Source organism: Physella acuta, unplaced genomic scaffold, assembly GCF_028476545.2.
Source record: "Physella acuta isolate Inbredline_101_S28 unplaced genomic scaffold, ASM2847654v3 ptg002235l, whole genome shotgun sequence".
Lineage (NCBI taxonomy): Eukaryota > Metazoa > Mollusca > Gastropoda > Physidae > Physella > Physella acuta.
This window is the reverse complement of record NW_026733735.1, coordinates 44,428-66,237: the sequence shown is the minus strand read 5'-3', so window position 1 is coordinate 66,237 and position 21,810 is coordinate 44,428. Positions and strand designations below refer to the sequence as shown.

Below are 21,810 nucleotides of genomic sequence, written 5' to 3'. Positions count from 1 at the left end.
GCCCCATAATGCACCAGGAGATGATCGGGTCACTGGTACAGTCCCATAATGCACCAGCAAGTGATAGGGTCACTGGTACAGTCCCATAATGCACCAGGAGATGATCGGGTCACTGGTACAGCCCCATAATGCACCAGGAGATGATCGGGTCACTGGTACAGCCCCATAATGCACCAGGAGATGATCGGGTCACTGGTACAGCCCCATAATGCACCAGGAGATGATCGGGTCACTGGTACAGCCCCATAATGCACCAGGAGATGATCGGGTCACTGGTACAGTCCCATAATGCACCAGGAGTTGATAGGGTCATTGGTACAGCCCCATAATGCACCAGCAAGTGATCGGGTCACTGGTACAGCCCCATAATGCACCAGCAAGTGATCGGGTCACTGGTACAGCCCCATAATGCACCAGGAGATGATCGGGTCACTGGTACAGCCCCATAATGCACCAGGAGATGATCGGGTCACTGGTACAGTCCCATAATGCACCAGGAGATGATAGGGTCACTGGTACAGCCCCATAATGCACCAGCAAGTGATAGGGTCACTGGTACAGTCCCATAATGCAACAGCAAGTGATAGGGTCACTGGTACAGTCCCATAATGCACCAGGAGATGATCGGGTCACTGGTACAGTCCCATAATGCACCAGGAGATGATCGGGTCACTGGTACAGTCCCATAATGCACCAGGAGATGATCGGGTCACTGGTACAGCCCCATAATGCACCAGCAAGTGATAGGGTCACTGGTACAGTCCCATAATGCACCAAGAAGTGATCGGGTCACTGGTACAGTCCCATAATGCACCAGGAGATGATAGGGTCACTGGTACAGTCCCATAATGCACCAGGAGATGATAGGGTCACTGGTACAGTCCCATAATGCACCAGGAGATGATCGGGTCACTGGTACAGTCCCATAATGCACCAGGAGTTGATAGGGTCACTGGTACAGTCCCATAATGCACCAGCAAGTGATAGGGTCACTGGTACAGCCCCATAATGCACTAGCAAGTGATCGGGTCACTAGTACAGCCCCATAATGCACCAGGAGATGATCGGGTCACTGGTACAGTCCCATAATGCACCAGCAAGTGATAGGGTCACTGGTACAGCCCCATAATGCACCAGGAGATGATCGGGTCACTGGTACAGTCCCATAATGCACCAGGAAATGATCGAGAGTGGGAGCGCCAATCCGGTCAACTTTAAGACAAGAAGTTGCTGTTTATTGTCTTACGGACTTATGTAACTGTAATCTACATCCATTCTGTGGCACCAACATAAAATCTGTGAACGGACAGTGACTGGTAAAAAAGGCTCAGATTTTTAGAAATAGAGGTGGGGTACTTTAAATGGGAGGGGGGGGGGTGGTCACTAAACTTATGTATTGCCTCGGGTACCTAAAACTAAAAGGGTGGCTCCGCCTCTGATAAAAGTGTCAACTTCGAATATATGTTTAAAATGATATGAATCCTTAGTTGTTGTTGTTTTTGAAAGTTTGAAATCAAAACTTGAAAAATATTTGGTTGATGTGAAGTGTTGTTTCTAAGATGTATTTTATTACCAGACATCTTTAACCTCATACAAGTGGCTGATCACGTGGTGTCGTATGGTGCCGCCATGTTTGGCGTCAGACTTTTTTTCTTGTTGTTTTCCCTAACCAAGTTTAGCACACTTTATTTTAACCCTCGTTTTTTTTTTTTTTTATTTATTTATTTTTGATAAAAATAAGCAAAAACACAAAACAAATAAAATGTACAAAAGAACGTTAACGGATTGGAAAGTGTGTGTGTGTGGGGAGGAGGGGGGTATTTGTGGTTCAAAGGTATCACAGGAAGTTGATTGTCAGGAAGTGTAATTTAGTATCAGCTAGAGGAGAAGTGGAGCCCGAGACTTGCTGAACTCTCGGAACTATATCACAAGGATGGGGTCACGAGGTCACTGTAGGTGATATTGGGGTACGAGATTAACTCTACTTCATCTACCCTATTAGGTTCTAAAAGGAATCTTCACTTTTTATGTAAGAAAGAAAAAGAAGTGGATTAGGATAAGATGACAATCATAAGAAGTAAGATAAAAGTATGCACGGTATCAAGAAAACAATGGCAATACTTTGGCTTTGGTCTACTTATGGTCGTGGTAATCTTGGATACAGTGGTATTTATAAGATTGCACATATTTACGCCAACCTTTACCAAACAACACATTTCATGGTGTGAAGTCTTTAAAAAAATGTGTCCGTCATAACGTTACAATTTTAGCGGGAAAAAGTCGGCAGCCATTTTAGGACGACTTCCGGTGTCAAGAGGATCTGGGACTTCCGCCTACGGAACATGACGCACCGGAAGTCCTGTCAAGTTTCGTGTTTCAGCATATGGGGTTCCTGACGCGGTGTGGGAGTTGTGTGGGTGGGTGCGGCCCTCACAACTAGAAGTCCCACACATTCAAATCTCTGGTTACCATGACAACCGACATGTAGATAGACATCCGGTCACGTGAAGACTCACTAATGCCAGATGTCAAGTGATGTCATCTAAACCAGGACGTGGGTGTGTTTAGCCGAGCTAGATGACATGTGGCATACCGACCCCAAATGACACGAGGTGTACTGACATCCCGATGCCACCTAGTGCACTGATCCATAATCAGCAATGGATGATGTAGTTGAGTAATGTTTACAAGCCATTCAAAAGTTTGGAGTCGACTCCACGCATGTATGTCATTGCCCATGACTACCAGTACAAAGCTCCCCATTAACTACATTTCTAAGAAATAGCAGACCTACATCAATACGCTTATTTAAAATGTGGCTAATAATAAAAACGGAATAATAATCTATGATTATCTGTACAGTGGAAAGGCGGACGCAGGGGGTGTGGGTGGTGGTGAGGGGTGCACTGCACAGGGTGTCACACGACCTAATGACGCCACAGACTGTTATAATCAGAACAGACACAAGTTCTATTTACCAAAAAAGTAATATTGATTGACACGACGAAACAACGAACTCAATAATTTGCATGAATTAATTAAAAGAGTTGACGTGGAAAATGGCCCTAGTGTAGGACAAACTGGCACAATGCGACATGACAGCATAAATCTGGCCACCCAATGTTGACAAACGGCCGAGCTTTGTTCTTTTGACAGCTGGTTCGTCTGTATGTTTTTTAATTGCCTCCATGAGCGGGCAGACGTCGGGGCGATTGATCAAACTGACAACAGACGCATACAGAAATAATTGGCGGGAGATTTGGGAGGGAACAATACTAAGTTGTGAAATCATCAGCAGAATTTGGTTAAAGACATTTTGAACAGCTTGTTTTAAAACCTTGACTCCAGTATAAGGTTCCCTTTTCAAACCTGACGGTCTATAGGGTAAGTGAAGTAGAGTTCACTTGTTTCTGTGACCTCGGCATATGAAGAGATAGTGTGGTCAGCACTATGCCCAGCCGCCTTTACTTTCCCTAACGTGAGTTAGGTACCCACCATAGTTGGGTGGACTCTGGGACGGTCTACTGACTTGAACCCGGATTCGAACTCAAGACTTACGGGTTAGAAGTCCAGATCTCTACAGCTAGACCACTCCGTGACTCCAGTATACTGCTGCATAATTCATAGATAACGTTTATAACCCGTCTAATCGGAAGATGTTTGGTTTAAATATACGAGCTGGGTAAATGGAGGCTATTTATCTAGCTGCGGCCAATCTGGTAACCCTGTTGTACATAACTTTGGTCGCTTGGTGAGATGGTGTCCTGGCAATGTCAGCAGCAGTGTCAAATTGTAACTGACAATATATATTGAGGCCAGAAAAGATTACTAGACGTAATTATCTTTAAGCTTTAGCCAACAAGATATTTCCCCTTTTCAACTGTTTAGTATCTTAACAAGATTCTGTGTATCAAAAATATGTCAGGCCAGGGGTCTTCTTTTACTAGTAGTTCTAGAAAACAGAAGTAGTCCAGTATATTGTGTGATGCATAGCTAGTGGTGTGTTAGCACACCTGATGATGGTGTTTTAGTGTTAGCACACATGATGGTGATGTCTTAGTGTTAGCACACATGATGGTGATGTCTTAGTGTTAGCACACATGATGGTGATGTGTTAGCACACCTGATGTTGGTGTCTTAGCACACCTAATGGTGGTGTCTTAGTGTTAGCACACCTGATGGTGGTGTCTTAGCACACCTAATGGTGGTGTCTTAGTGTTAGCACACCTGATGGTGGTGTGTTAACACATACATTAAGTAACAGATGACAAACTTATATAAAACAGGTCCAATCTATTTTTAAAACAGCAACAAATACAGCTCTGATGGTTTATTTGACATTTAGAACCACTTTTATTGGTCGAAATTTCAACATTGTAGTGTGCCCTAAGGCAAGAAAACCTTGTGTGAATACTGACAGTTAGAAAGACTTGGGTGCCACACATCTAAACTAACTACCAGTACATACATACATATTTACATACCATTTGCTATCAGTTTAGATTCTCTCATCCAGATCTACCTCTTATAAAAACAAAGTAAAAAAAAAAATAACTTATGAAATCGTGTACACAGTGATCCCATAGATTAATAGAGAATAAATAATTCAAGGGATTTAAACTTCTTATAAACTAGCGCTCAACAGACTCTCCTCAAGGCATTATCAGAGAGGTTTATAGATGTTAAATTATCTGTGAATTTGATAGTTTCTTACCACTGTAATAAAGTTATCATCTGAGAGATGTTAAATTTTTTGTGAATCCAATAATTTTTTCCACCAAGATTTGCTACAAGGGGAGGGAACCAGTTTGGGAAAGTTGAAAACATTCATAGGGTGGATACTGTGGTCTGTCTGTTATATCACCAGCTGACACTGTCTTTGTACCTGACAGCCATGTTATGTCATCTGTCATCACTATGTCATGTATTCTGTCTTGTCATCTAACAGAACAGCAGTATATTGTATAACCTGTCATCATTATGCCATGTGTACTGTGATTATGTCATCCGTCAAGTCTCATCATCCACGGACAGCACTTTGTCAACTGTCAGTATTATGTCATCTGTCATGTCATCATGATGTCATCTGTCAGTCATCATCCCCCAGCCAGTCCCAGGGGACACAAATCTGTCCGTCCTGCATGACGGAGTAGTAGTGTGACACCCTGACCCTTGACCTCTCCAGCGAGACACCCAGCCGCCAGTGCTGCTCAGAGAACCTGGTGCAGCAGGAAATCATCTGCGCGGGGGTCACGCTCTCGTCTTTCAGAAGTTCTGACAGTCCCAGGGCATCAATAGCTCTGTGTGTGCACTGTTCCTCTTCCTCCAGAAATCTGCAGACGGGAGAATTTGACGACATGTAGAGGACAATTTATTGAGATGTTAGCACATGATGGCAGTTAAAAAAACAAAAATAAAACTGTGTGTACTATGTCAATAACTGTTATAAATACTAAATTTACTTCAATTTTCAGAGGTGGTTCACCTTTTATAACAAATCTTCAGTTCCATTAACCTCATCACATTGTAAATCACACATCACAATGTAAAGTGACGTGTGACCTCACCCTGTAAGATGTGAACCCCCCCCCCTCCCGATGTGTGTGTGAACTGACCCAGATATATCCCGCAGTATAAACCTGGCCTTTTCCGAATTGTCCCTGATGAAATCTATGAGCAGGGTGCCAGGGATGGAGGCTGGAACCAAAAAGTGACCAAAGGACGACAGCATCATTGGACTTGATTCTCTGGAAAAAAAAATCCTGTGTAATGTATCAATTTTATCATTGATAACAAAGTAGGCCTACACTAAAATATATTTTTTAATTACTATTCCAAGGAAGGTCTCAATAAAATGTATTAGAACTTCATCTTAGACATGGAAGATATCACTAATGTTTATAAGACGAGGAAGATATCACTAATGTTTGTTAGACATGGAAGATATCACTAATGTTTATAAGACAAGGCAGATATCACTAATGTTTATAAGACGAGGCAGATATCACTAATGTTTGTTAGACATGGAAGATATCACTAATGTTTATTAGACATGGAAGATATCACTAATATTTATAAGACGAGGAAGATATCACTAATGTTTGTTAGACATGGAAGATATCACTAATGTTTATTAGACATGGAAGATATCACTAATATTTATAAGACGAGGAAGATATCACTAATGTTTATTAGACATGGAAGATATCACTAATATTTATAAGACGAGGAAGATATCACTAATGTTTGTTAGACATGGAAGATATCACTAATGTTTATAAGACGAGGAAGATATCACTAATTTTTATAAGACGAGGAAGATATCACTAATATTTATAAGACGTGGCAGATATCACTAATGTTTATAAGACGAGGAAGATATTACTAATGTTTATAAGACGTGGCAGATATCACTAATGTTTATAAGACGAGGAAGATATCACTAATGTTTGTTAGACATGGAAGATATCACTAATGTTTATTAGACCACCTTTGATGCCGCTGATTGTAGAGAATTTTTTTTTTCAACCAGCCAAATTATTAAACTGGTTTAATTTAAACCCTTTAGCTTCCAGAGCCCACAAGAAATATGCCAAGACAAAGTAAAGTAGATTGGAATTGAAAAAGTTAATGGTTTAGACAAAGATGCTAATTTAAACTTTCTTGCATAGGTATAATATTGTTTTATACCATCTTAAGTCAGTTTAGCGATCTTATCTCTATGTGTGTGTGTGTATCATGTGGACAAAATTACATATCCGATCTTACATGTATGTTTCTGTTAATTTCTCTAACAAATCTAAAAACTGAGCATTTTTGTCAATAACTTAACTACCATTTCTCTACTACTTAAAGTACTATCCCAACAATTACTGCTAAACACAGGAACTAAGTCCATTTTAATCATTCAGATGGGCAGATTCAAGTAGGTCTTCCTACTATTCTATCACTAGACAAGGAAACCATTTGGAAATAAAATGTAATACTTCATGCAAAAGATTTACTGTTACAATAGTGTTTAAATTACTTATGATATTTATGGCTATTTTAAATAGGTAAGTAACACAGCTAACAGTTTTGGAATTTAACTAGTGTCAAATGATATCTCAAAAATGTAAGGAGTGTAAGGATTAGAGTAACAGTCAAAAAGTAAGTTTTTTTTAAATTCCTGTTTCCTACAATAATTAACAATGATTTACAGTATTATTTTCACACTATTGAATTTATCTGAATTTTAAGACTTGTAAAAAACATTTTATATGTTGTCTCCCTTGAATTTTATTTGTTTTATAAATGGGATGTAACTGACTAAAGCAATATTATATTTAATGCATTACAATTCTACCTTTTCCTACACTTCAATAAGTCAAACTTTTTAAAAAAGTAATATATTATTATATTGATTATCAAATATTACAATTATATACACATTTACTTACATTTATGTATTTACATAATCTTAGAATCACGTGAAAGAGTGATCTCTAGCTGACCATTTGATGTATAAATTTTTTTAAAATTGTTTATTTCAAATTAAAAAATGAGTTTTCAATTTTTAAATGAAGATAAATACACGAAAACACTGACATTTAGTTTCAATTTTTGCACTGATAAAAAGTTAATTTTCTTAACTTCTTTGTGTTTTAAAGAAATATACAACCCCTCGTCCACTTTCAACTCCGAATGAGTAGCTCGCTGAACAGTTTTAAGGGTAGATGACCAATGATGCTAATCAAATTTTAACCTGGAAAGAATCTTCTATCAAGTCGTAAATTACATTTTTAAAACTTCTTTCCATTTTAATAAATGATTTTTTTTTTGTAAGTTAAAATATCAGTTAAACTTTTCATGACTCCCCTAGCACTATGCCAAGCCTCCACAAGGAGACACGCCTCACCAAACTGCCAGAGGAATCTCTTACCCTTCAACAACCAGCTGTAGGGGAGACAAGTCTGTGTGCCCAAAGACAAGTTTCACCTGGTCCTGGCGTCGTCGTAGAGAGTTGAGTATCTTGTTGAGGAGAAGCTCGTACTCCTCGGCCATGATTCTGTAGTTCTGTTTCTCCCGTCTGACCACTTGGATGTCGTTCAACAGGGAAGAAAGTTTGGCCTCCATGATGGGCAGTCTGGCCAGCACCGCGTCGTAGGCTGGCACTGTCTGAAGGAGCTGCCAATTTAAAAAAAATAAAAAATTTCTTAAGTTTTCATAGCACCATAAACTCTAAACAGAACTTTTAAATATTTTAACCTCTTCTTTTTGGGGAATCTTTCTTTTTTTTTGGCACCTTCTACTGATAACTAGACAGGCAAAAAAAATGTAATAGAAACCTAGTTAGAATATCAGGAAGTTAAATTTGTTTTTAAGAGCCAAGTTTTTTTAAACAAAAAAATCAAAAAAATCACAGTGACCCAGCACATAAAACAACACAGTGACCCAGCACATAAAACAACACACAGTGACCCAGCACATAAAACACAGTGACCCAGCACATAAAACAACAAGTGACCCAGCACACAACTCACAGTGACCCACGTCTGTGGCACATCCTCACTACTAAGCACAATCTCGCCCAGACGACTCACACCTGTGTTGTTACCAAACACCAAAGTCCGACCTGGAAGAAATTAAAGAAATTTTAAATTGAAGCTGTCATCCAATTTTATACATAGGTTAAAAAAATCAGCTGCCAATACTGTAGTACATTTAATAGTTAATAATCTTCAGTGCTTTTTTTTATCATTAATTCAATATATTTATTAACAATGTATTCTCTTAACAAATTAAAATTTTTTAATATTCTATCAATCAATGTAATTTAAATGCTATTTAAACTTTAAAATTATATATTATTTATTAATCAACTTAATTTTTTTAAAAATGTATTCTATATTCGACTTTTAACACCATGTGCTAACATGGGTTTAAGTAATACATGACCCACCTTTTAAGACATGTTTCAGGAACTGTGGGTAATCGTTGTTGAGCCAATCAAAAACATGACCCACCTTTTAAGACATGTTTCAGGAACTGTGGGTAATCGTTGTTGAGCCGATCAAAAGACTTGAGACAGCCACGAAAATGTTGGAAGCCCCAGACGCTGTCAAACCTGATGACGCCCACGCCTATGTCAGCCTGCAGCTTGAGCATCAGCCTGGTGATGTCTTGCTGGATGTGACGCACTGACTCCTCGTGTTTCCTAGACTTGTCGATGTTCAACCGCAGCCAACCTCTAGGTTTAGAAAATAAGATGTCTTTTGTTTTGTTTCTTTCAGAGCAGAGTTTACTTCATACAAGTAACCTTACTAGAAAAGCAGTACTTTTATGTTTGCAATTACCTCCCTTTAGAAAATCTCAGTTTTCACATTCTATTTCCAACATAAAAAATGATGGTAAATAAAAAAATTGTTTCAATAACCACAAGATCATACTTTTTTGCAGTCAAGTCATTATAAACAGATAACAATTTAAGGGTGTTATGCATAAAAATTGATCATACAACTGAATTTAGATAAATAAATATGGCTATTATAAGACAGTTCAAATCAATGAACTGTTACCTGAGTGTTAATGAAGCAGGTTTATGGGTCCTGTTGTTGGCGTTAGGATTTGTCTTCCCTGTAGCCTGGTAGTAGGATGGGTGCCAGTCAATGGGACGGTCTGTGCTAGATAGAGGAAGTGATGCAAGTCATTCCTTCATTCAAACATTACAGTACAAAGTTCTCATAAACATATACATTTGTCTACTCCTCCCTTTATTTAAAATAGTAAAAAGTTAGTAAACAATAAGCCAGTTATCAAACAGTAAATAAAATTAAAACATAATTGCAGCTAATGTCAATCAACTATTCTTTAGCCCATAAACATATATACTAAAACTAGCTCAATATAAAATATTGAAATGTAAATAATAGAATGGTGTGGAGATATGGATGCACCTTGTGTGAATAGATGTGAATGACAATGTTTAAACTACTGAAATACTTCTAAATAAACTAAATTAAACCACATTTAAAAAAAACATTTTTGGATTACAAAGTTAAAGGAACACAACATAACAGCAGAAGATGAATGTTGATCAAACTATAACCTTAATGTAAAAACAAAGACGTACTTAGTGGATGTAAACTCGGGCATGTGCCCTGTAGATAAACCACAGGCTCCCAGAATGTTCCGCACTGATTCATGCAGGTTATAGGAGAGTAGCTTCACCTTTATCTGTTTCATCACTGGAAGTTTTAATAACATTCAATAACTATTTCTCCTCTTTCAATATTAAAAAATGAATATATTGTATATTTCATCAAAATTAACATTTTTGTAAGTTTAAAATTAGAAACCATTTTAATCTGTTTTTAAAGCCAAGCACTGGGCATCCAAAAATCAGTGACACTGTTTTTAATAAAGACATTTCAATAGCATACGGTAACCTACGTGTGAGGCTGTGGTAATGAGGAATTCTGGGAAGTTAACATACCCTGCCTGCCGTTGCTGTTGGAACGTATGTAGAAAACCATTTCCATCTCCCTGTGCAGGCTGTGTGTTGGTTGTTCTGACAGAAAGGCATTGAGGAGTTTTAGAGAGTTTTCATTGACTGCCTGGTAGAGAAATCAAACAAAAAGGTAGGTTTAACGGAAATAAGCTAAAAGAAAAATGTTTTGCAAATAAAATAGTTTAATTTTAGATTACTAAAACTTGAAAGTTATATAGATTCTAGATCTAGATATAAATATAATAAAGACACAAAACATATATTTCAATGAATTTTAAAAAAGAATGAATCAAAGTTTAAGAAAAAAAATTCATGGAAGGGTTAAGTTAAATATCCAAGACTCTTGAGTTGAAAACTGTTTTTGAGAGTTATGGTATAAAAACTTAAAAAGTAACAAGAATCACAAAGTTTATCAGATGTTTTGTAATCCAAAATATTTTTCTGCTGTTACATGAATGAAAACACACAACAACAGTAATGCCATGTGCTGTACATGAATTAAAACACACAACAACAGTAATGACATGTGCTGTACATGAATTAAAACACACAACAACAGTAATGACATGTGCTGTACATGAATTAAAACACACAACAACAGTAATGCCATGTGCTGTACATGAATTAAAACACACAACAACAGTAATGCCATGTGCTGTACATGAATTAAAACACACAACAACAGTAATGACATGTGCTGTACATGAATTAAAACACACAACAACAGTAATGACATGTGCTGTACATGAATTAAAACACACAACAACAGTAATGACATGTGCTGTACATGAATTAAAACACACAACAACAGTAATGCCATGTACTGTACATGAATTAAAACACACAACAACAGTAATGACATGTGCTGTACATGAATTAAAACACACAACAGTAATGCCATGTGCTGTACATGAATGAAAACACACAACAGTAATGCCATGTGCTGTACATGAATTAAAACACACAACAACAGTAATGACATGTGCTGTACATGAATTAAACACACACAACAACAGTAATGACATGTGCTGTACATGAATTAAAACATACAACAACAGTAATGCCATGTACTGTACATGAATTAAAACACACAACAACAGTAAGGCCAAGGCAATTACCCGCTCTTTTGGGTGCTGCCCAAACAAGTCAGGGTGTATAATAAAGAAAAATGGTCGCAGAGCAACTGAAGCATCTTGGACAGTAAAGCTGCGTAGAGGTTGCAACTTGATTCTGGCTGATCCACCAATGGAGAGTAAGACTTTATGGCAAGCCAAACATCTGAAATAGAAAGAAAACACTTCAATTTAGTTCTAACAAAAGAAAACGATAAGCTATTTAACTAAAAACTAATTATTATGACATATGTTACTTATTTTTCTATTTTACAAATACATTTGATTTAGATTGCCTTTACCGTGTCCAACTTTTCCCGTTTTGATTCTATATAAGTAGAATCTATATGCTGGTGAATTAAAATGGCCATCAGGCTTATGTATGTATGAGTTACTTACACCTCATAGACAGTTGGATTGCTTCACACTTCACTCCTAACAAAATATTGGACCTTTTAACTCCACAACAAGCTTACCAACCTTTTTATATGAAAAGTTTTCAACATATTTCAAACACTTGTGCTGGACTGTGTTATAAAAACATTGTTTCACCTGGTAAAGAAAAAACGACAATCATGTTCAACAAAGAATCATGTTATAAAAACCTGACTGATTGGTTTTTGTCAGAATTTCCTATAGAATCTAGATGGGATTTTTATTTTTTGTATTTTCAGTAGCTTGAGTAACTAAACAAAATCTAAAAAAAAAAAAAAAAATTTGGTTGTTTTCATTTTGTCACTGAAAATGTACATTAACATGGCATAACTAGGCCATATAGTTTTATAAATGTATTTATTTTAAAATGTTATTGGTACATTTTTTAATATAAATCTGAAGAACTGAAGATTGCGACAATATTTCGAGTCAAACTTTACAATTTTACATTAAAGTTTAATTATTAAAGGCCGATGCTAGACGGAATAAGATACGCATGCGATACGCATGCGCAATGGAGAGAAACTACGACTTGTCTTCGCGGCGATGTTTTCGATGGTACTGCGCATGCGTGTGTTTACAACTGCAGAACCCTAACACCAACCCTAATCCTATCCATAATCCTAATCCTATCCCTAATCCTAACCCTAATCCTATCCCTAACCCTAATCATACCCCTAACTTTCATTCTAGCCCTAACCCTAGCCATAGGTCACTGCGCATGCGCAGAGCTATCTTTTGCCGACTAAGTGGAGACGTTGGGGAGAAAAACTTCTTCCGAGTAGTCACTTCGATTATTAAACATAGTTTTAACTACTTTTAACATAGTCATAGATCCTTAGGTTAACAGTATGAGCCCCTGGCCTAGCGGCGGTAGAGATAGTTACTTAGTAGAGATCTAGATGATTATAAATAGGCCTATAGATTATTAATATTATAATAATATTAATATTATAGATTCTAGATCTAGATCTAAAATCTAATGTCATCTTAAAAGACTTTTAATAAAAGTAAAAAAGACTTAAACAACTTGGAACAAAATAACAGCAAATCTCTGACATATAATAATATTATTGTAGGTATCTCTAATCTCTAGATCTAGTCTAATCCTGTAGTAATCCTAGATCTAGATCTAGATTCTAGATTCTATTACTACTAGATCAAGATCTAGATCTAGATCTACTTTTAGTAATTTTGAGGTTAAGCCTAGGCTATTATCTATAGTATTATGTAAAAAAAAAAAACAATTTGAAGTTCCTGAGCAGTAAAGAATTAGTTTATACTACATTATCTTAACAATAACATTAGTAGGACTTATGTTTCTTTTTTTTTAAAATTGGGGAAAAAGGGAAACTCTTCTGCCGGTGTTCAACTGAAACTATAATTCTATTATTAATTAATGTGAACACTAACGTTTCATTGCTTGACACCATCAGTAGTTATTTTTTCCTTAATAGAATCGTCTAGAGTCTAGATCTAGCCTAGTAATCGTATATTTATTATTAGAGCCAAAGTTTATCCTACTTATACTGATACATACTGCATTCAACATTAGTTTGATCTTATGACTTTGGCATAGATCTAAATCGAAACATTAACAAACTGAGAAATTAACCCTTGAGAATCAATTAATCCTAGGCTACCTACTAAAAGCCAACCTAAGTCATTATGATTTTTTGAAGTTTATATTTATAACTTATAAGGACTAGAATTCTTTTAAAATATTTGTTCATACATTTCTAAATTTCCCATTGTTGAAGCATCAGGCCTATTTATTAAGTGAATCGGCCAGCTTTCGTATACTAATCTGGCCAACTCTGAAAATGGCGACCTGCATGACACTGTCACTGAGAAGTCGAGTCGGCCTTGGAACGCTGACGAAAACTAGTAAAATTTTAAATTTTCAGCCTGTCAGATACCGCTGGAAACCTCCAGATAGAGACGCCGAAATCCTACCATCCTTTGCCGAACGCTTAGCATGTAAGAACCCATTGCTCTAATAATAGAGTTAGGTCTACGGATTTTCAACAATTTATTTTCTCAGCTGAGTAGTGAGTATGGCTAGGCCTACAAGAAAACTTTTGACTTAGAAAAGAAATAGATCTAGATCTAGATCTAGAGTCTAAATCTAGACTAGTTCTTAGTTCTAGATCTAGATTAGATCTAGATCTAGGCCTAACTCACTGGTAGATCTAGAATCTAGTCATTGAAGTTATAATTAGGCTAATGGTTAGTAATAATGGTAATCTATCGTTTTGGGTACGTAAAATCGCCCGCGGCTATTAATGTACGAAAAAGTTACCTCATTGTCAAGGCTTTAGTAGAAGTATATTGTGATATATTTGTGTCAAATATTATAGATAAATGAATAATAAACTTAAATCAATGGCTAAATATATCAATATATGCCAGAAATTAACTTTAAACAGCAGTGTTTGCGAGCAAGATTTGCTATATAAACAGCAGCCATTTGTAAAATAGAGTGACTTCCGCCTGTCTCGCGCTATATCCGCTATAAAAAAAACTTAAACAAGATGGCTGCTATAGTAAATGAGCATGGTTGCATCTGTTGGAAATATCTCTAGTCTTCATTTATTACTGAAAAGTTTTAATTCAATTGTTTAAAAACAGGTACATAAATGAAAGAAGGAAACATTTTTGTATTTTTCAAAACATAAATCCTCCTCAAAATGTGAAATAATTATTAAAATTTAAGGAGTCACCTGTTTTTCACATTACTAGTCGCGGGCGATTTTACGTACCCAAAACGATAGATTACCGTAATAATTGCTTATCACTTCACAGCAGAACTGAAATGGGTAATCTATCGTTTTAGGTACGTAAAATCGCCCGCGACTAGTAATGTGAAAAACAGTTGACTCCTTACATTTTAATAATTATTTCACATTTTGAGGAGGATTTATGTTTTGAATAAAATACTTAAAAAAAACTTTTTAAAAAACCACGTTTTTCTTGTGGACTAAAAAGTAGAAAATAAAATTTTCTTTTGTGCTTCCTCGAGCTGTGCAGGTTCTTGTGATGACTGACAAAAAACGTGGGTACGTTCACCATCAAATTTCCCGACCCATCTGCCCGACCCACGTTTTTTGTCAGTCATCACAAGAACCTGCACAGCTCGAGGAAGCACAAAAGAAAATTTTATTTTCTACTTTTTAGTCCACAAGAAAAACGTGGTTTTTTAAAAAGTTTTTTTTAAGTATTTTATTTTCTCCTTTTTAGTCCGTTGCTACGCATGAAAAACGTGGTTTTTAAAAAAGTGTTTATAAATACACGGACTAAAAACTTGAGCGACCAGGATTCGAACCTGGGTTGTCGCGGCCACAACGCGAAGTACTAACCACTATACGATCACGGCCAGCGCGCTCACATCGATTGGGGCCGAAGTAACTGGGTCAATAGGCCTCCAGTCTTGTCGGTATCTTTAGAAATCATGTCCTCAATTTTATGGTCCTTGGGGCGTAATTAAATTAAGCTAATTACGGTCACTAATTGCTAGTTTTTATGATTGCATCTGAAATTGTTAGGCAAAAGTAGCATGCATGCCAAATTTCAGGTCTATAGAGCAATCAGAAGTGGGCTAATTTTCGATGTCAATTTTAACAACAAACATCCAAACAAACAAACAAACGCGAAGCTGAGTTAAGAAAAACGTGTTAAAAATACAAAAATGTTTCCTTGTTTCATTTATGTACCTGTTTTTAAACAATTGAATTAAAACTTTTCAGTAATAAATGAACACCAGCGATGTTTCCAACAGATGCAACCATGCTCATTTACTATAGCAGCCATCTTGTTAAAGTTTTATTTTTATTGACATATAGCGCAAAATTCAGGCAGAAGTCACTCTATTTTACAAATGGCCGCTGTTTATATAGCAAATCTTGCTTGCAGGCACTGCTGTTTAAAGTTAATTTCTGGCCTATATTGATATATTTAGCCATTGATTTAGGTTTATTATTCATTTATCTATAATATTTGACACAAACATATCACAATATACTTCTATTACAGCCTTGACAATGAGGTAACGTTTTCGTACATTAATAGCCGCGGGCGATTTTACGTACCCAAAACGATAGATTACCCTGAAATGACCCCTAGCACAGAGAATGGTTTTTTTTTTTGTTTTTTTTTTGTGTTGTTTTGGATTTTCACAAAGCAAGTTAGAAATATTTTTGCTCATTGTTGATTAAGACCTGGCTAGGATTTTCTTTTGCCCAGGAACAGGAATGTGACACAAAATTTGTCAAAATATAGGCCCATGAAAACTAAATTATAAAGCCAGCTATATTTTTGTAGGTTTCTCTACTCATACTTTAGCCTACACCCTAATAATAAATAGTAGGGCTTTAAAAATGCAATTTTTATGCTTGTTACCATGTATTACTGATAACTTCTAAAAATAGAAAAAATGTTGATAATGTATTGCAGCCTGGAAAACAAGGTATCAACACCCAGCAAGCTATGGCATCAACATAGGTTTACCTTTGAGAGACAATTACCAAGGCAAACAGCTTGAGTTGACCAGGCAATGGATGAAACAGAAAGCGCCATTAGAATTGTTGGCACTACGCAGAGAATGTAGATATTTTTGTCTATTTTTTTCATTCTGTTGTATATGATGAGCTATATAAAAGATATTGATTGTTATGTTTACTGTGCCTAAGTCATGCCCTTTCTTATAGTGAATATTTTATTAGTGATAAAATTAGATATAAAAGTATTAAAATTAATCTTGATTGTTGCTGTGATTTCTATGCCTAATTCTTTCCCATCATTCAGTGAATGTTGACCTAGAGAAAGTGAAGGAAGAATGGTTTAAAGAAAGCATGCCAACGCAGGTGAAAAAGGTGGCAGAGCACTATGGAATTTTCCAAGACCTTTTTGATGGTGCTCATTTTTATCCAGTGGTTCCCCTTGATATTTGGTTTGATTACGACGAGGAGTTTATCACCCCGGTCAGATATGGAAATCACGTTGAAGCTACAGAGGTATGTGGGCTGACATGCACTGGTTTATTTTTTGTTTATAAACACTTTTGGCTGCAGTTGGATTAGCAGATGTGTGCTCCACCCTTCAGCCATACCATCCCATTCTATTCATTAAATTATTTTTTTTGAACTAATTAAATTATAACTCCAAGTTTATTAAACAATTTTTAAAAAGTCGTTAAAAATAGTTTTCTTAGTTATTGTGTTGATGGGATGAGGTTTTGTAAAGTTTAAAAAAATATTACTAATTGATTCAATGTTGTCAAAGCTTTATTGAAGTGATGTTATGTTAACCATTAATGTCCCGTAACGCCCGCTGCCGCCCGACACCGTTAATGTCCCGTAACGCCCGCTGCCGCCCGCTTACAATACGCATAGAAAAATTAAATTTGTTTCATTAAAATTTGGCCTACAAATCCTAATTTTTAACTAAACAGGAAGTCGGATTGTTTCAGCATCCTTTTCCGGTCTTCTAATTTCAATGGCGCTTTTGAAAGATAAAAAATAATAGTTTCTTTCTATCTCGAAATTTTAGACTCATCTGTCCTATTTTTAGTAGATTTAATATTAAAAATAAAATAAAGTAATGCCTCTAAACGTATCTAGGCATGTATTTTATGAATTATATATCTTAAACATAACCAAATTGATATTTAACTGTTAAATTCGATGCATAGTTGTTTAGAAAAAAATAAATAAAGTTGACTACCGAAAATGACCTGTTTTGAATTTTCTCCGACATTTTTTATTTTTATACTGTACTTTTACCAAATATAATATATTCTATTTAATACTGTTGGAAAGCCAGGTTTGTTCCCAACATTAAGCAGTAGTTTTTATCTTAATTTTTAATTTCATTTAGACAAAAACAAATATTTTGTGAAACTATTCACTTGATCATACAGAGTTATGCTCCTTACATCGGGCCGTCATGGGTGGAGTTTTGGTAGAATGAATGGGACATTAATTGTTAATAAATGTATTGAGTGAATATTTTTCGTGTTTTCCCAGGCAGCCATCCAACCTTCTGTCTTCTATGAAGCTGATGATGACAGTTACTGGACACTGGTACTGACCAGTCCAGATGGGAATCTGGCAGACAGCAAGCAGGAGTTGTTACACTGGTTCATGTGAGTCACTGCTCTACTCCCCTTCTGACTGAAACATTTCTTGTTTGTTCATCCACTTTTCTCATTTAATTCTTCCAAATATTTCTTTAATTAGGATTGGATATTCAATCATTTTATTTGATTTATTACAGTGGTAATATACCAGGTAAAAATGTGGATCAAGGGGAAGTAATATGTGACTACTTGCAGCCCTTCCCACCCAAAGGTGTTGGTTTCTTAAGATACGTTTTCGTATTATACAAGCAAAAAGGGAAAATTGACTTCAAGGATTTACAGAGATCTAAGAATTGGTAAGTAGTCCTCATCTCATATGATTGTGTTATAAATAGTTGTATGGTGAGGGGGGGGGGGATATCTAACTGTCATGTTTCTTAGTGATAATATAGCATAAGTAGAGTCCATCTGTCTTTGTGAGCTCTGAATATGAAGGGATGGTTTGGTCAGTTCTGTACCCAGTAGCAGAGTCAGGTGTCCATTAGAGCATGGTAACCTGCCAGCATCAGGACATTGCTATATTTTTGTTTTGTTCTGTTGTTTGAAGGAAGATTCAAGCTAATGTTATGTAGGATACAATGTCAGTACATGATTATTTGAAGGCTGACGTTTTTTTTTTCAGTGTTTCTCTACGTGAGCGGAGTTTCAACACTTTGGAGTTCTATCGCAACCACGAAAACCATCTGACACCTGCTGGACTGTCTTTCTTCCAGAGTGAGTGGGACAAGTCAGTCAAGTCTGTGTTCCACAATGTCTTAGGTAAGAAGAACAAAAGAAAATGTTTACATTTACTTTTGAGGGTATTTTTGAAGGACATTTTAGATATTTGTTTACATTTAAAAAAAACAATGTCCAGAGTTCTTAAGCTTCTTGTTCAATGTATTGATGGTGTTGTATATAGATGTATTGGTGGTGTTGTAAATAGATGTATTGGTGGTGTTGTATATAGATGTTTCGATGGTGTTGTATATAGATGTTTCGATGGTGTTGTATATAGGTGTATTGATGGTGTTGTATATAGGTGTATTGATGGTGTTGTATATAGATGTATTGGTGGTGTTGTATATAGATGTATTGATGGTGTTGTATATAGATGTATTGATGGTGTTGTATATCGATGTATTGATGATGTTGTATATAGATGTATTGGTGGTGTTGTATATAGATGTATTGATGGTGTTGTCTATAGATGTATTGATGGTGTTGTATATATATGTATTGATGGTGTTATCTATAGATGTATTGGTGGTGTTGTATATAGATGTATTGGTGGTGTTGTATATAGATGTATTGATGGTGTTGTATATAGATGTATTGATGGTGTTGTATCACCAGATATGAAGGAGCCAGTATTTGAGTTCATCCATCCACCTGTTTATGCACCTGAACAAAAAGATTACCCACACAAGGAGCCCTTTAATCTGTGAGTACTGGTTTACGTTGGTGGTGGTGTGGTGGTGATTCTGCTAGTGGTGACACTATGTAATGTGGTGGTGATACTGTGGTAGTGTGGTGGTGACAGTGTGGTGGTGTGGTGGTGACACTGGTAGTGTGGTGGTGATAGTGTGGTGGTGATTCTAATAGTGGTTACACTGTGGTAGTGTGGTGGTGATTCTACTAGTGGTTCCACTGGTAGTGTGGTGGTGATTCTACTAGTGGTGACACTGTGGTAGTGTGGTGGTGATACTGTGGTAGTGTGGTGGTGATTCTACTAGTGGTGACACTGTGGTAGTGTGGTGGTGATACTGTGGTAGTGTGGTGGTGATTCTACTAGTGGTGGTGACACTGTTTTAGGACCTGAGTTTGTCGCAAGTTGAAAAATTGGGTTTAAAGATGTAACAGTTGAATGCTGGAGCAAGAACTAATAAAACTGATTGTCTGCCTCATTTACCTTGACCTTGGTAACAAACACTGATTGTCTATTTCAGCTACCTTGACCTTTACCGTGATGTCAAGGATCTACAAGAGGAAGTACTAAAGGAGAAACTGAAGGGCGTTGACCCCACAAAGCCACCCCAGCCCCGCCCCCAGTACCCCAATGTTGATATGTTACCCAAGACAACACCGAGCTGGCTAAGGGCCAAAGTCCAAAACATGAGGCTAGGGAAGCAACATTGGAGGGCCATGTACAGAGATTAGCTGGACACCAGACTATTAAATAAATTTTACCACTGTACTGCTGGTCTTTTGCTCATACTTCATGTGTGGTTTTGTTGTGATACTTCTTGTGTGGTTTTGTTGTGATACTTCTCATGTGGTTGTGTTGTCTAATACTTCAATTGTTGAACTGTTTTCAAAAGATGAAGATGGGGTTGTATTTGGTCAAGTCTGTAGTCAGCATGTTATTTACTGCATGTACCGTGAAAAAGTCAGCAACTAACTTTAACTAAGATTTTGTGTAACAGCTACAGCAGGTATGTGGTGTCACCCACTGAGGTGTAGTGTTGTTAAGGGATGAACCTGAGAGATAACACAACCAACGACGCTTTTGTCAATAGATCCTATCTTATATACAGCAAATCCGTATACGCTAAATCCATTACAATCTACCCATACACGGAATATAGCCCTTCATTAGGTCTACAACTGAACGGTACTTGTTATACGCAGCCTGGGGGTTGAGTGCCGCGGACACAGGTACAACTACCCAGAGGTCACATGGGAACATTAGAAGGAAAAAATACCCATCAACAGTTGCGGTTACACAAGGGCCGCAACCAAATAAATTACAAATTATCCCCCCTGACTTGTAACCCATAGTGTGTGTTAAATTTGAATCAGTGGCGTTTCTAGGTCAGGAGTCACCCGGTGCCGCACCACTTGTCACCCCACACCAAAGGAAAATGTAGGCTATATATATATATATAGTTGTAATTGGTGTCACCGCCCCCCCCCCCCTCCAATTTTGTTTACACACTATTTTAATCCACTAATTAATTCAAGTGGGAAAAAAATCTTTTACATAGTAAATTATTATATATAGTGTCGTCCCACCGCAGCCATCGATTGAAAATACTCTAATTAATCATTCATTAAACTGACAAAAAGCAAATTTCTTCATATATTTTTTTGCAATTATTTTGCTCATGTAGTCACCCCCTATATGGTGAAATCCGCCTCTGATTTGAATTGCTTTGATTCTGAAACAGATCAAATTTGTGAAATAATGATACCAGATATCTCCTTAAAAGTATGACACCTTGTAGTAGGGGAGACAAATATGCCACACGTAATAAAAGAACATTAAATATCACCACGAAAACAATTCATTAGTTTTGCCTCTCATTTTTGTAGGGGGGACAACTTCAAATTACAAAATATTTTAATTTTTTAATTATTACTTCCCTTTGACTGTAATTTTGTAAAAATATTTAATGGTGACACCTGTTACATAAACTCATTTTTTAATTCTTTTTTAATTTCCTACTTTTAGTTAATCCTGCAATCAATAACTTCCTACTTCCCCTCCAGCTAATTTTTTCATTCGACTGTTTTTACTAGAGTGTTATCTGGTGCTGTACTGCCTTGTACGAGCCTGTATGTTAACAATAGTTAACAGGAGTGGTGTTACGATCCTACACGAATCTCAGTTAACACGAGGTGTAAGACCTTCCTCACGAGTCTATGTTAACATGAAA

General features: G+C 36.6%; 2 protein-coding genes across 6 annotated transcripts; one reads left to right on the top strand and one right to left on the bottom strand.

Moving 5' to 3' along the window:
- Positions 1–4,323: 4,323 nt before the first annotated feature.
- Positions 4,324–13,801, bottom strand: LOC131932622 (T-cell activation inhibitor, mitochondrial). 5 transcript variants are annotated; one of them, XM_059289557.1, is made up of 11 exons: positions 13,772–13,801; positions 12,082–12,153; positions 11,608–11,767; positions 10,475–10,595; positions 10,112–10,226; positions 9,558–9,662; positions 9,006–9,229; positions 8,523–8,614; positions 7,922–8,166; positions 5,616–5,747; positions 4,324–5,333 (listed from the first exon to the last, which is right to left on the bottom strand). In XM_059289557.1, the coding sequence occupies exons 2-11, from the start codon at positions 12,105–12,107 to the stop codon at positions 5,090–5,092; spliced, it is 1,464 nt and encodes a 487-aa protein (XP_059145540.1). In that variant the 5' UTR covers positions 12,108–12,153; positions 13,772–13,801; the 3' UTR covers positions 4,324–5,089. The 5 variants fall into 5 exon arrangements, with proteins under 5 accessions (XP_059145540.1, XP_059145543.1, XP_059145538.1 ...); XM_059289560.1 differs by lacking the exon at positions 13,772–13,801 and adding an exon at positions 13,577–13,591; XM_059289555.1 differs by lacking the exon at positions 13,772–13,801 and adding an exon at positions 13,450–13,557.
- A 27-nt stretch (positions 13,802–13,828) lies between these two features.
- LOC131932623 (large ribosomal subunit protein mL38) lies at positions 13,829–20,348 on the top strand. Its single transcript, XM_059289561.1, has 8 exons — positions 13,829–14,016; positions 16,489–16,638; positions 16,840–17,048; positions 18,060–18,178; positions 18,310–18,468; positions 18,795–18,931; positions 19,508–19,595; positions 20,101–20,348. The coding sequence occupies exons 1-8, from the start codon at positions 13,860–13,862 to the stop codon at positions 20,309–20,311; spliced, it is 1,230 nt and encodes a 409-aa protein (XP_059145544.1). The 5' UTR covers positions 13,829–13,859; the 3' UTR covers positions 20,312–20,348.
- The last annotated feature ends 1,462 nt before the right edge of the window (positions 20,349–21,810 follow it).

What these genes read in the sequence shown, in the direction of transcription:
- LOC131932622 (XM_059289557.1), bottom strand. Translation starts at nt 12,107, where the DNA reads ATGTTGAAAACTTTTCATATAAAAAG. An exon ending in GGCAGCACCCAAAAGAGCGG is followed by an intron (nt 10,596 to 11,607) that starts GTAATTGCCTTG and finishes TTTCTCTACCAG; the next exon opens with GCAGTCAATGAAAACTCTCT. An exon ending in CCTGAAACATGTCTTAAAAG is followed by an intron (nt 8,615 to 9,005) that starts GTGGGTCATGTT and finishes AATTTCTTCCAG; the next exon opens with GTCGGACTTTGGTGTTTGGT.
- LOC131932623 (XM_059289561.1), top strand. Translation starts at nt 13,860, where the DNA reads ATGGCGACCTGCATGACACTGTCACTGAGAAGTCGAGTCGGCCTTGGA. An exon ending in GTTGGCACTACGCAGAGAAT is followed by an intron (nt 16,639 to 16,839) that starts GTAGATATTTTT and finishes CCCATCATTCAG; the next exon opens with TGAATGTTGACCTAGAGAAA. An exon ending in TGTGTTCCACAATGTCTTAG is followed by an intron (nt 18,932 to 19,507) that starts GTAAGAAGAACA and finishes TTGTATCACCAG; the next exon opens with ATATGAAGGAGCCAGTATTT.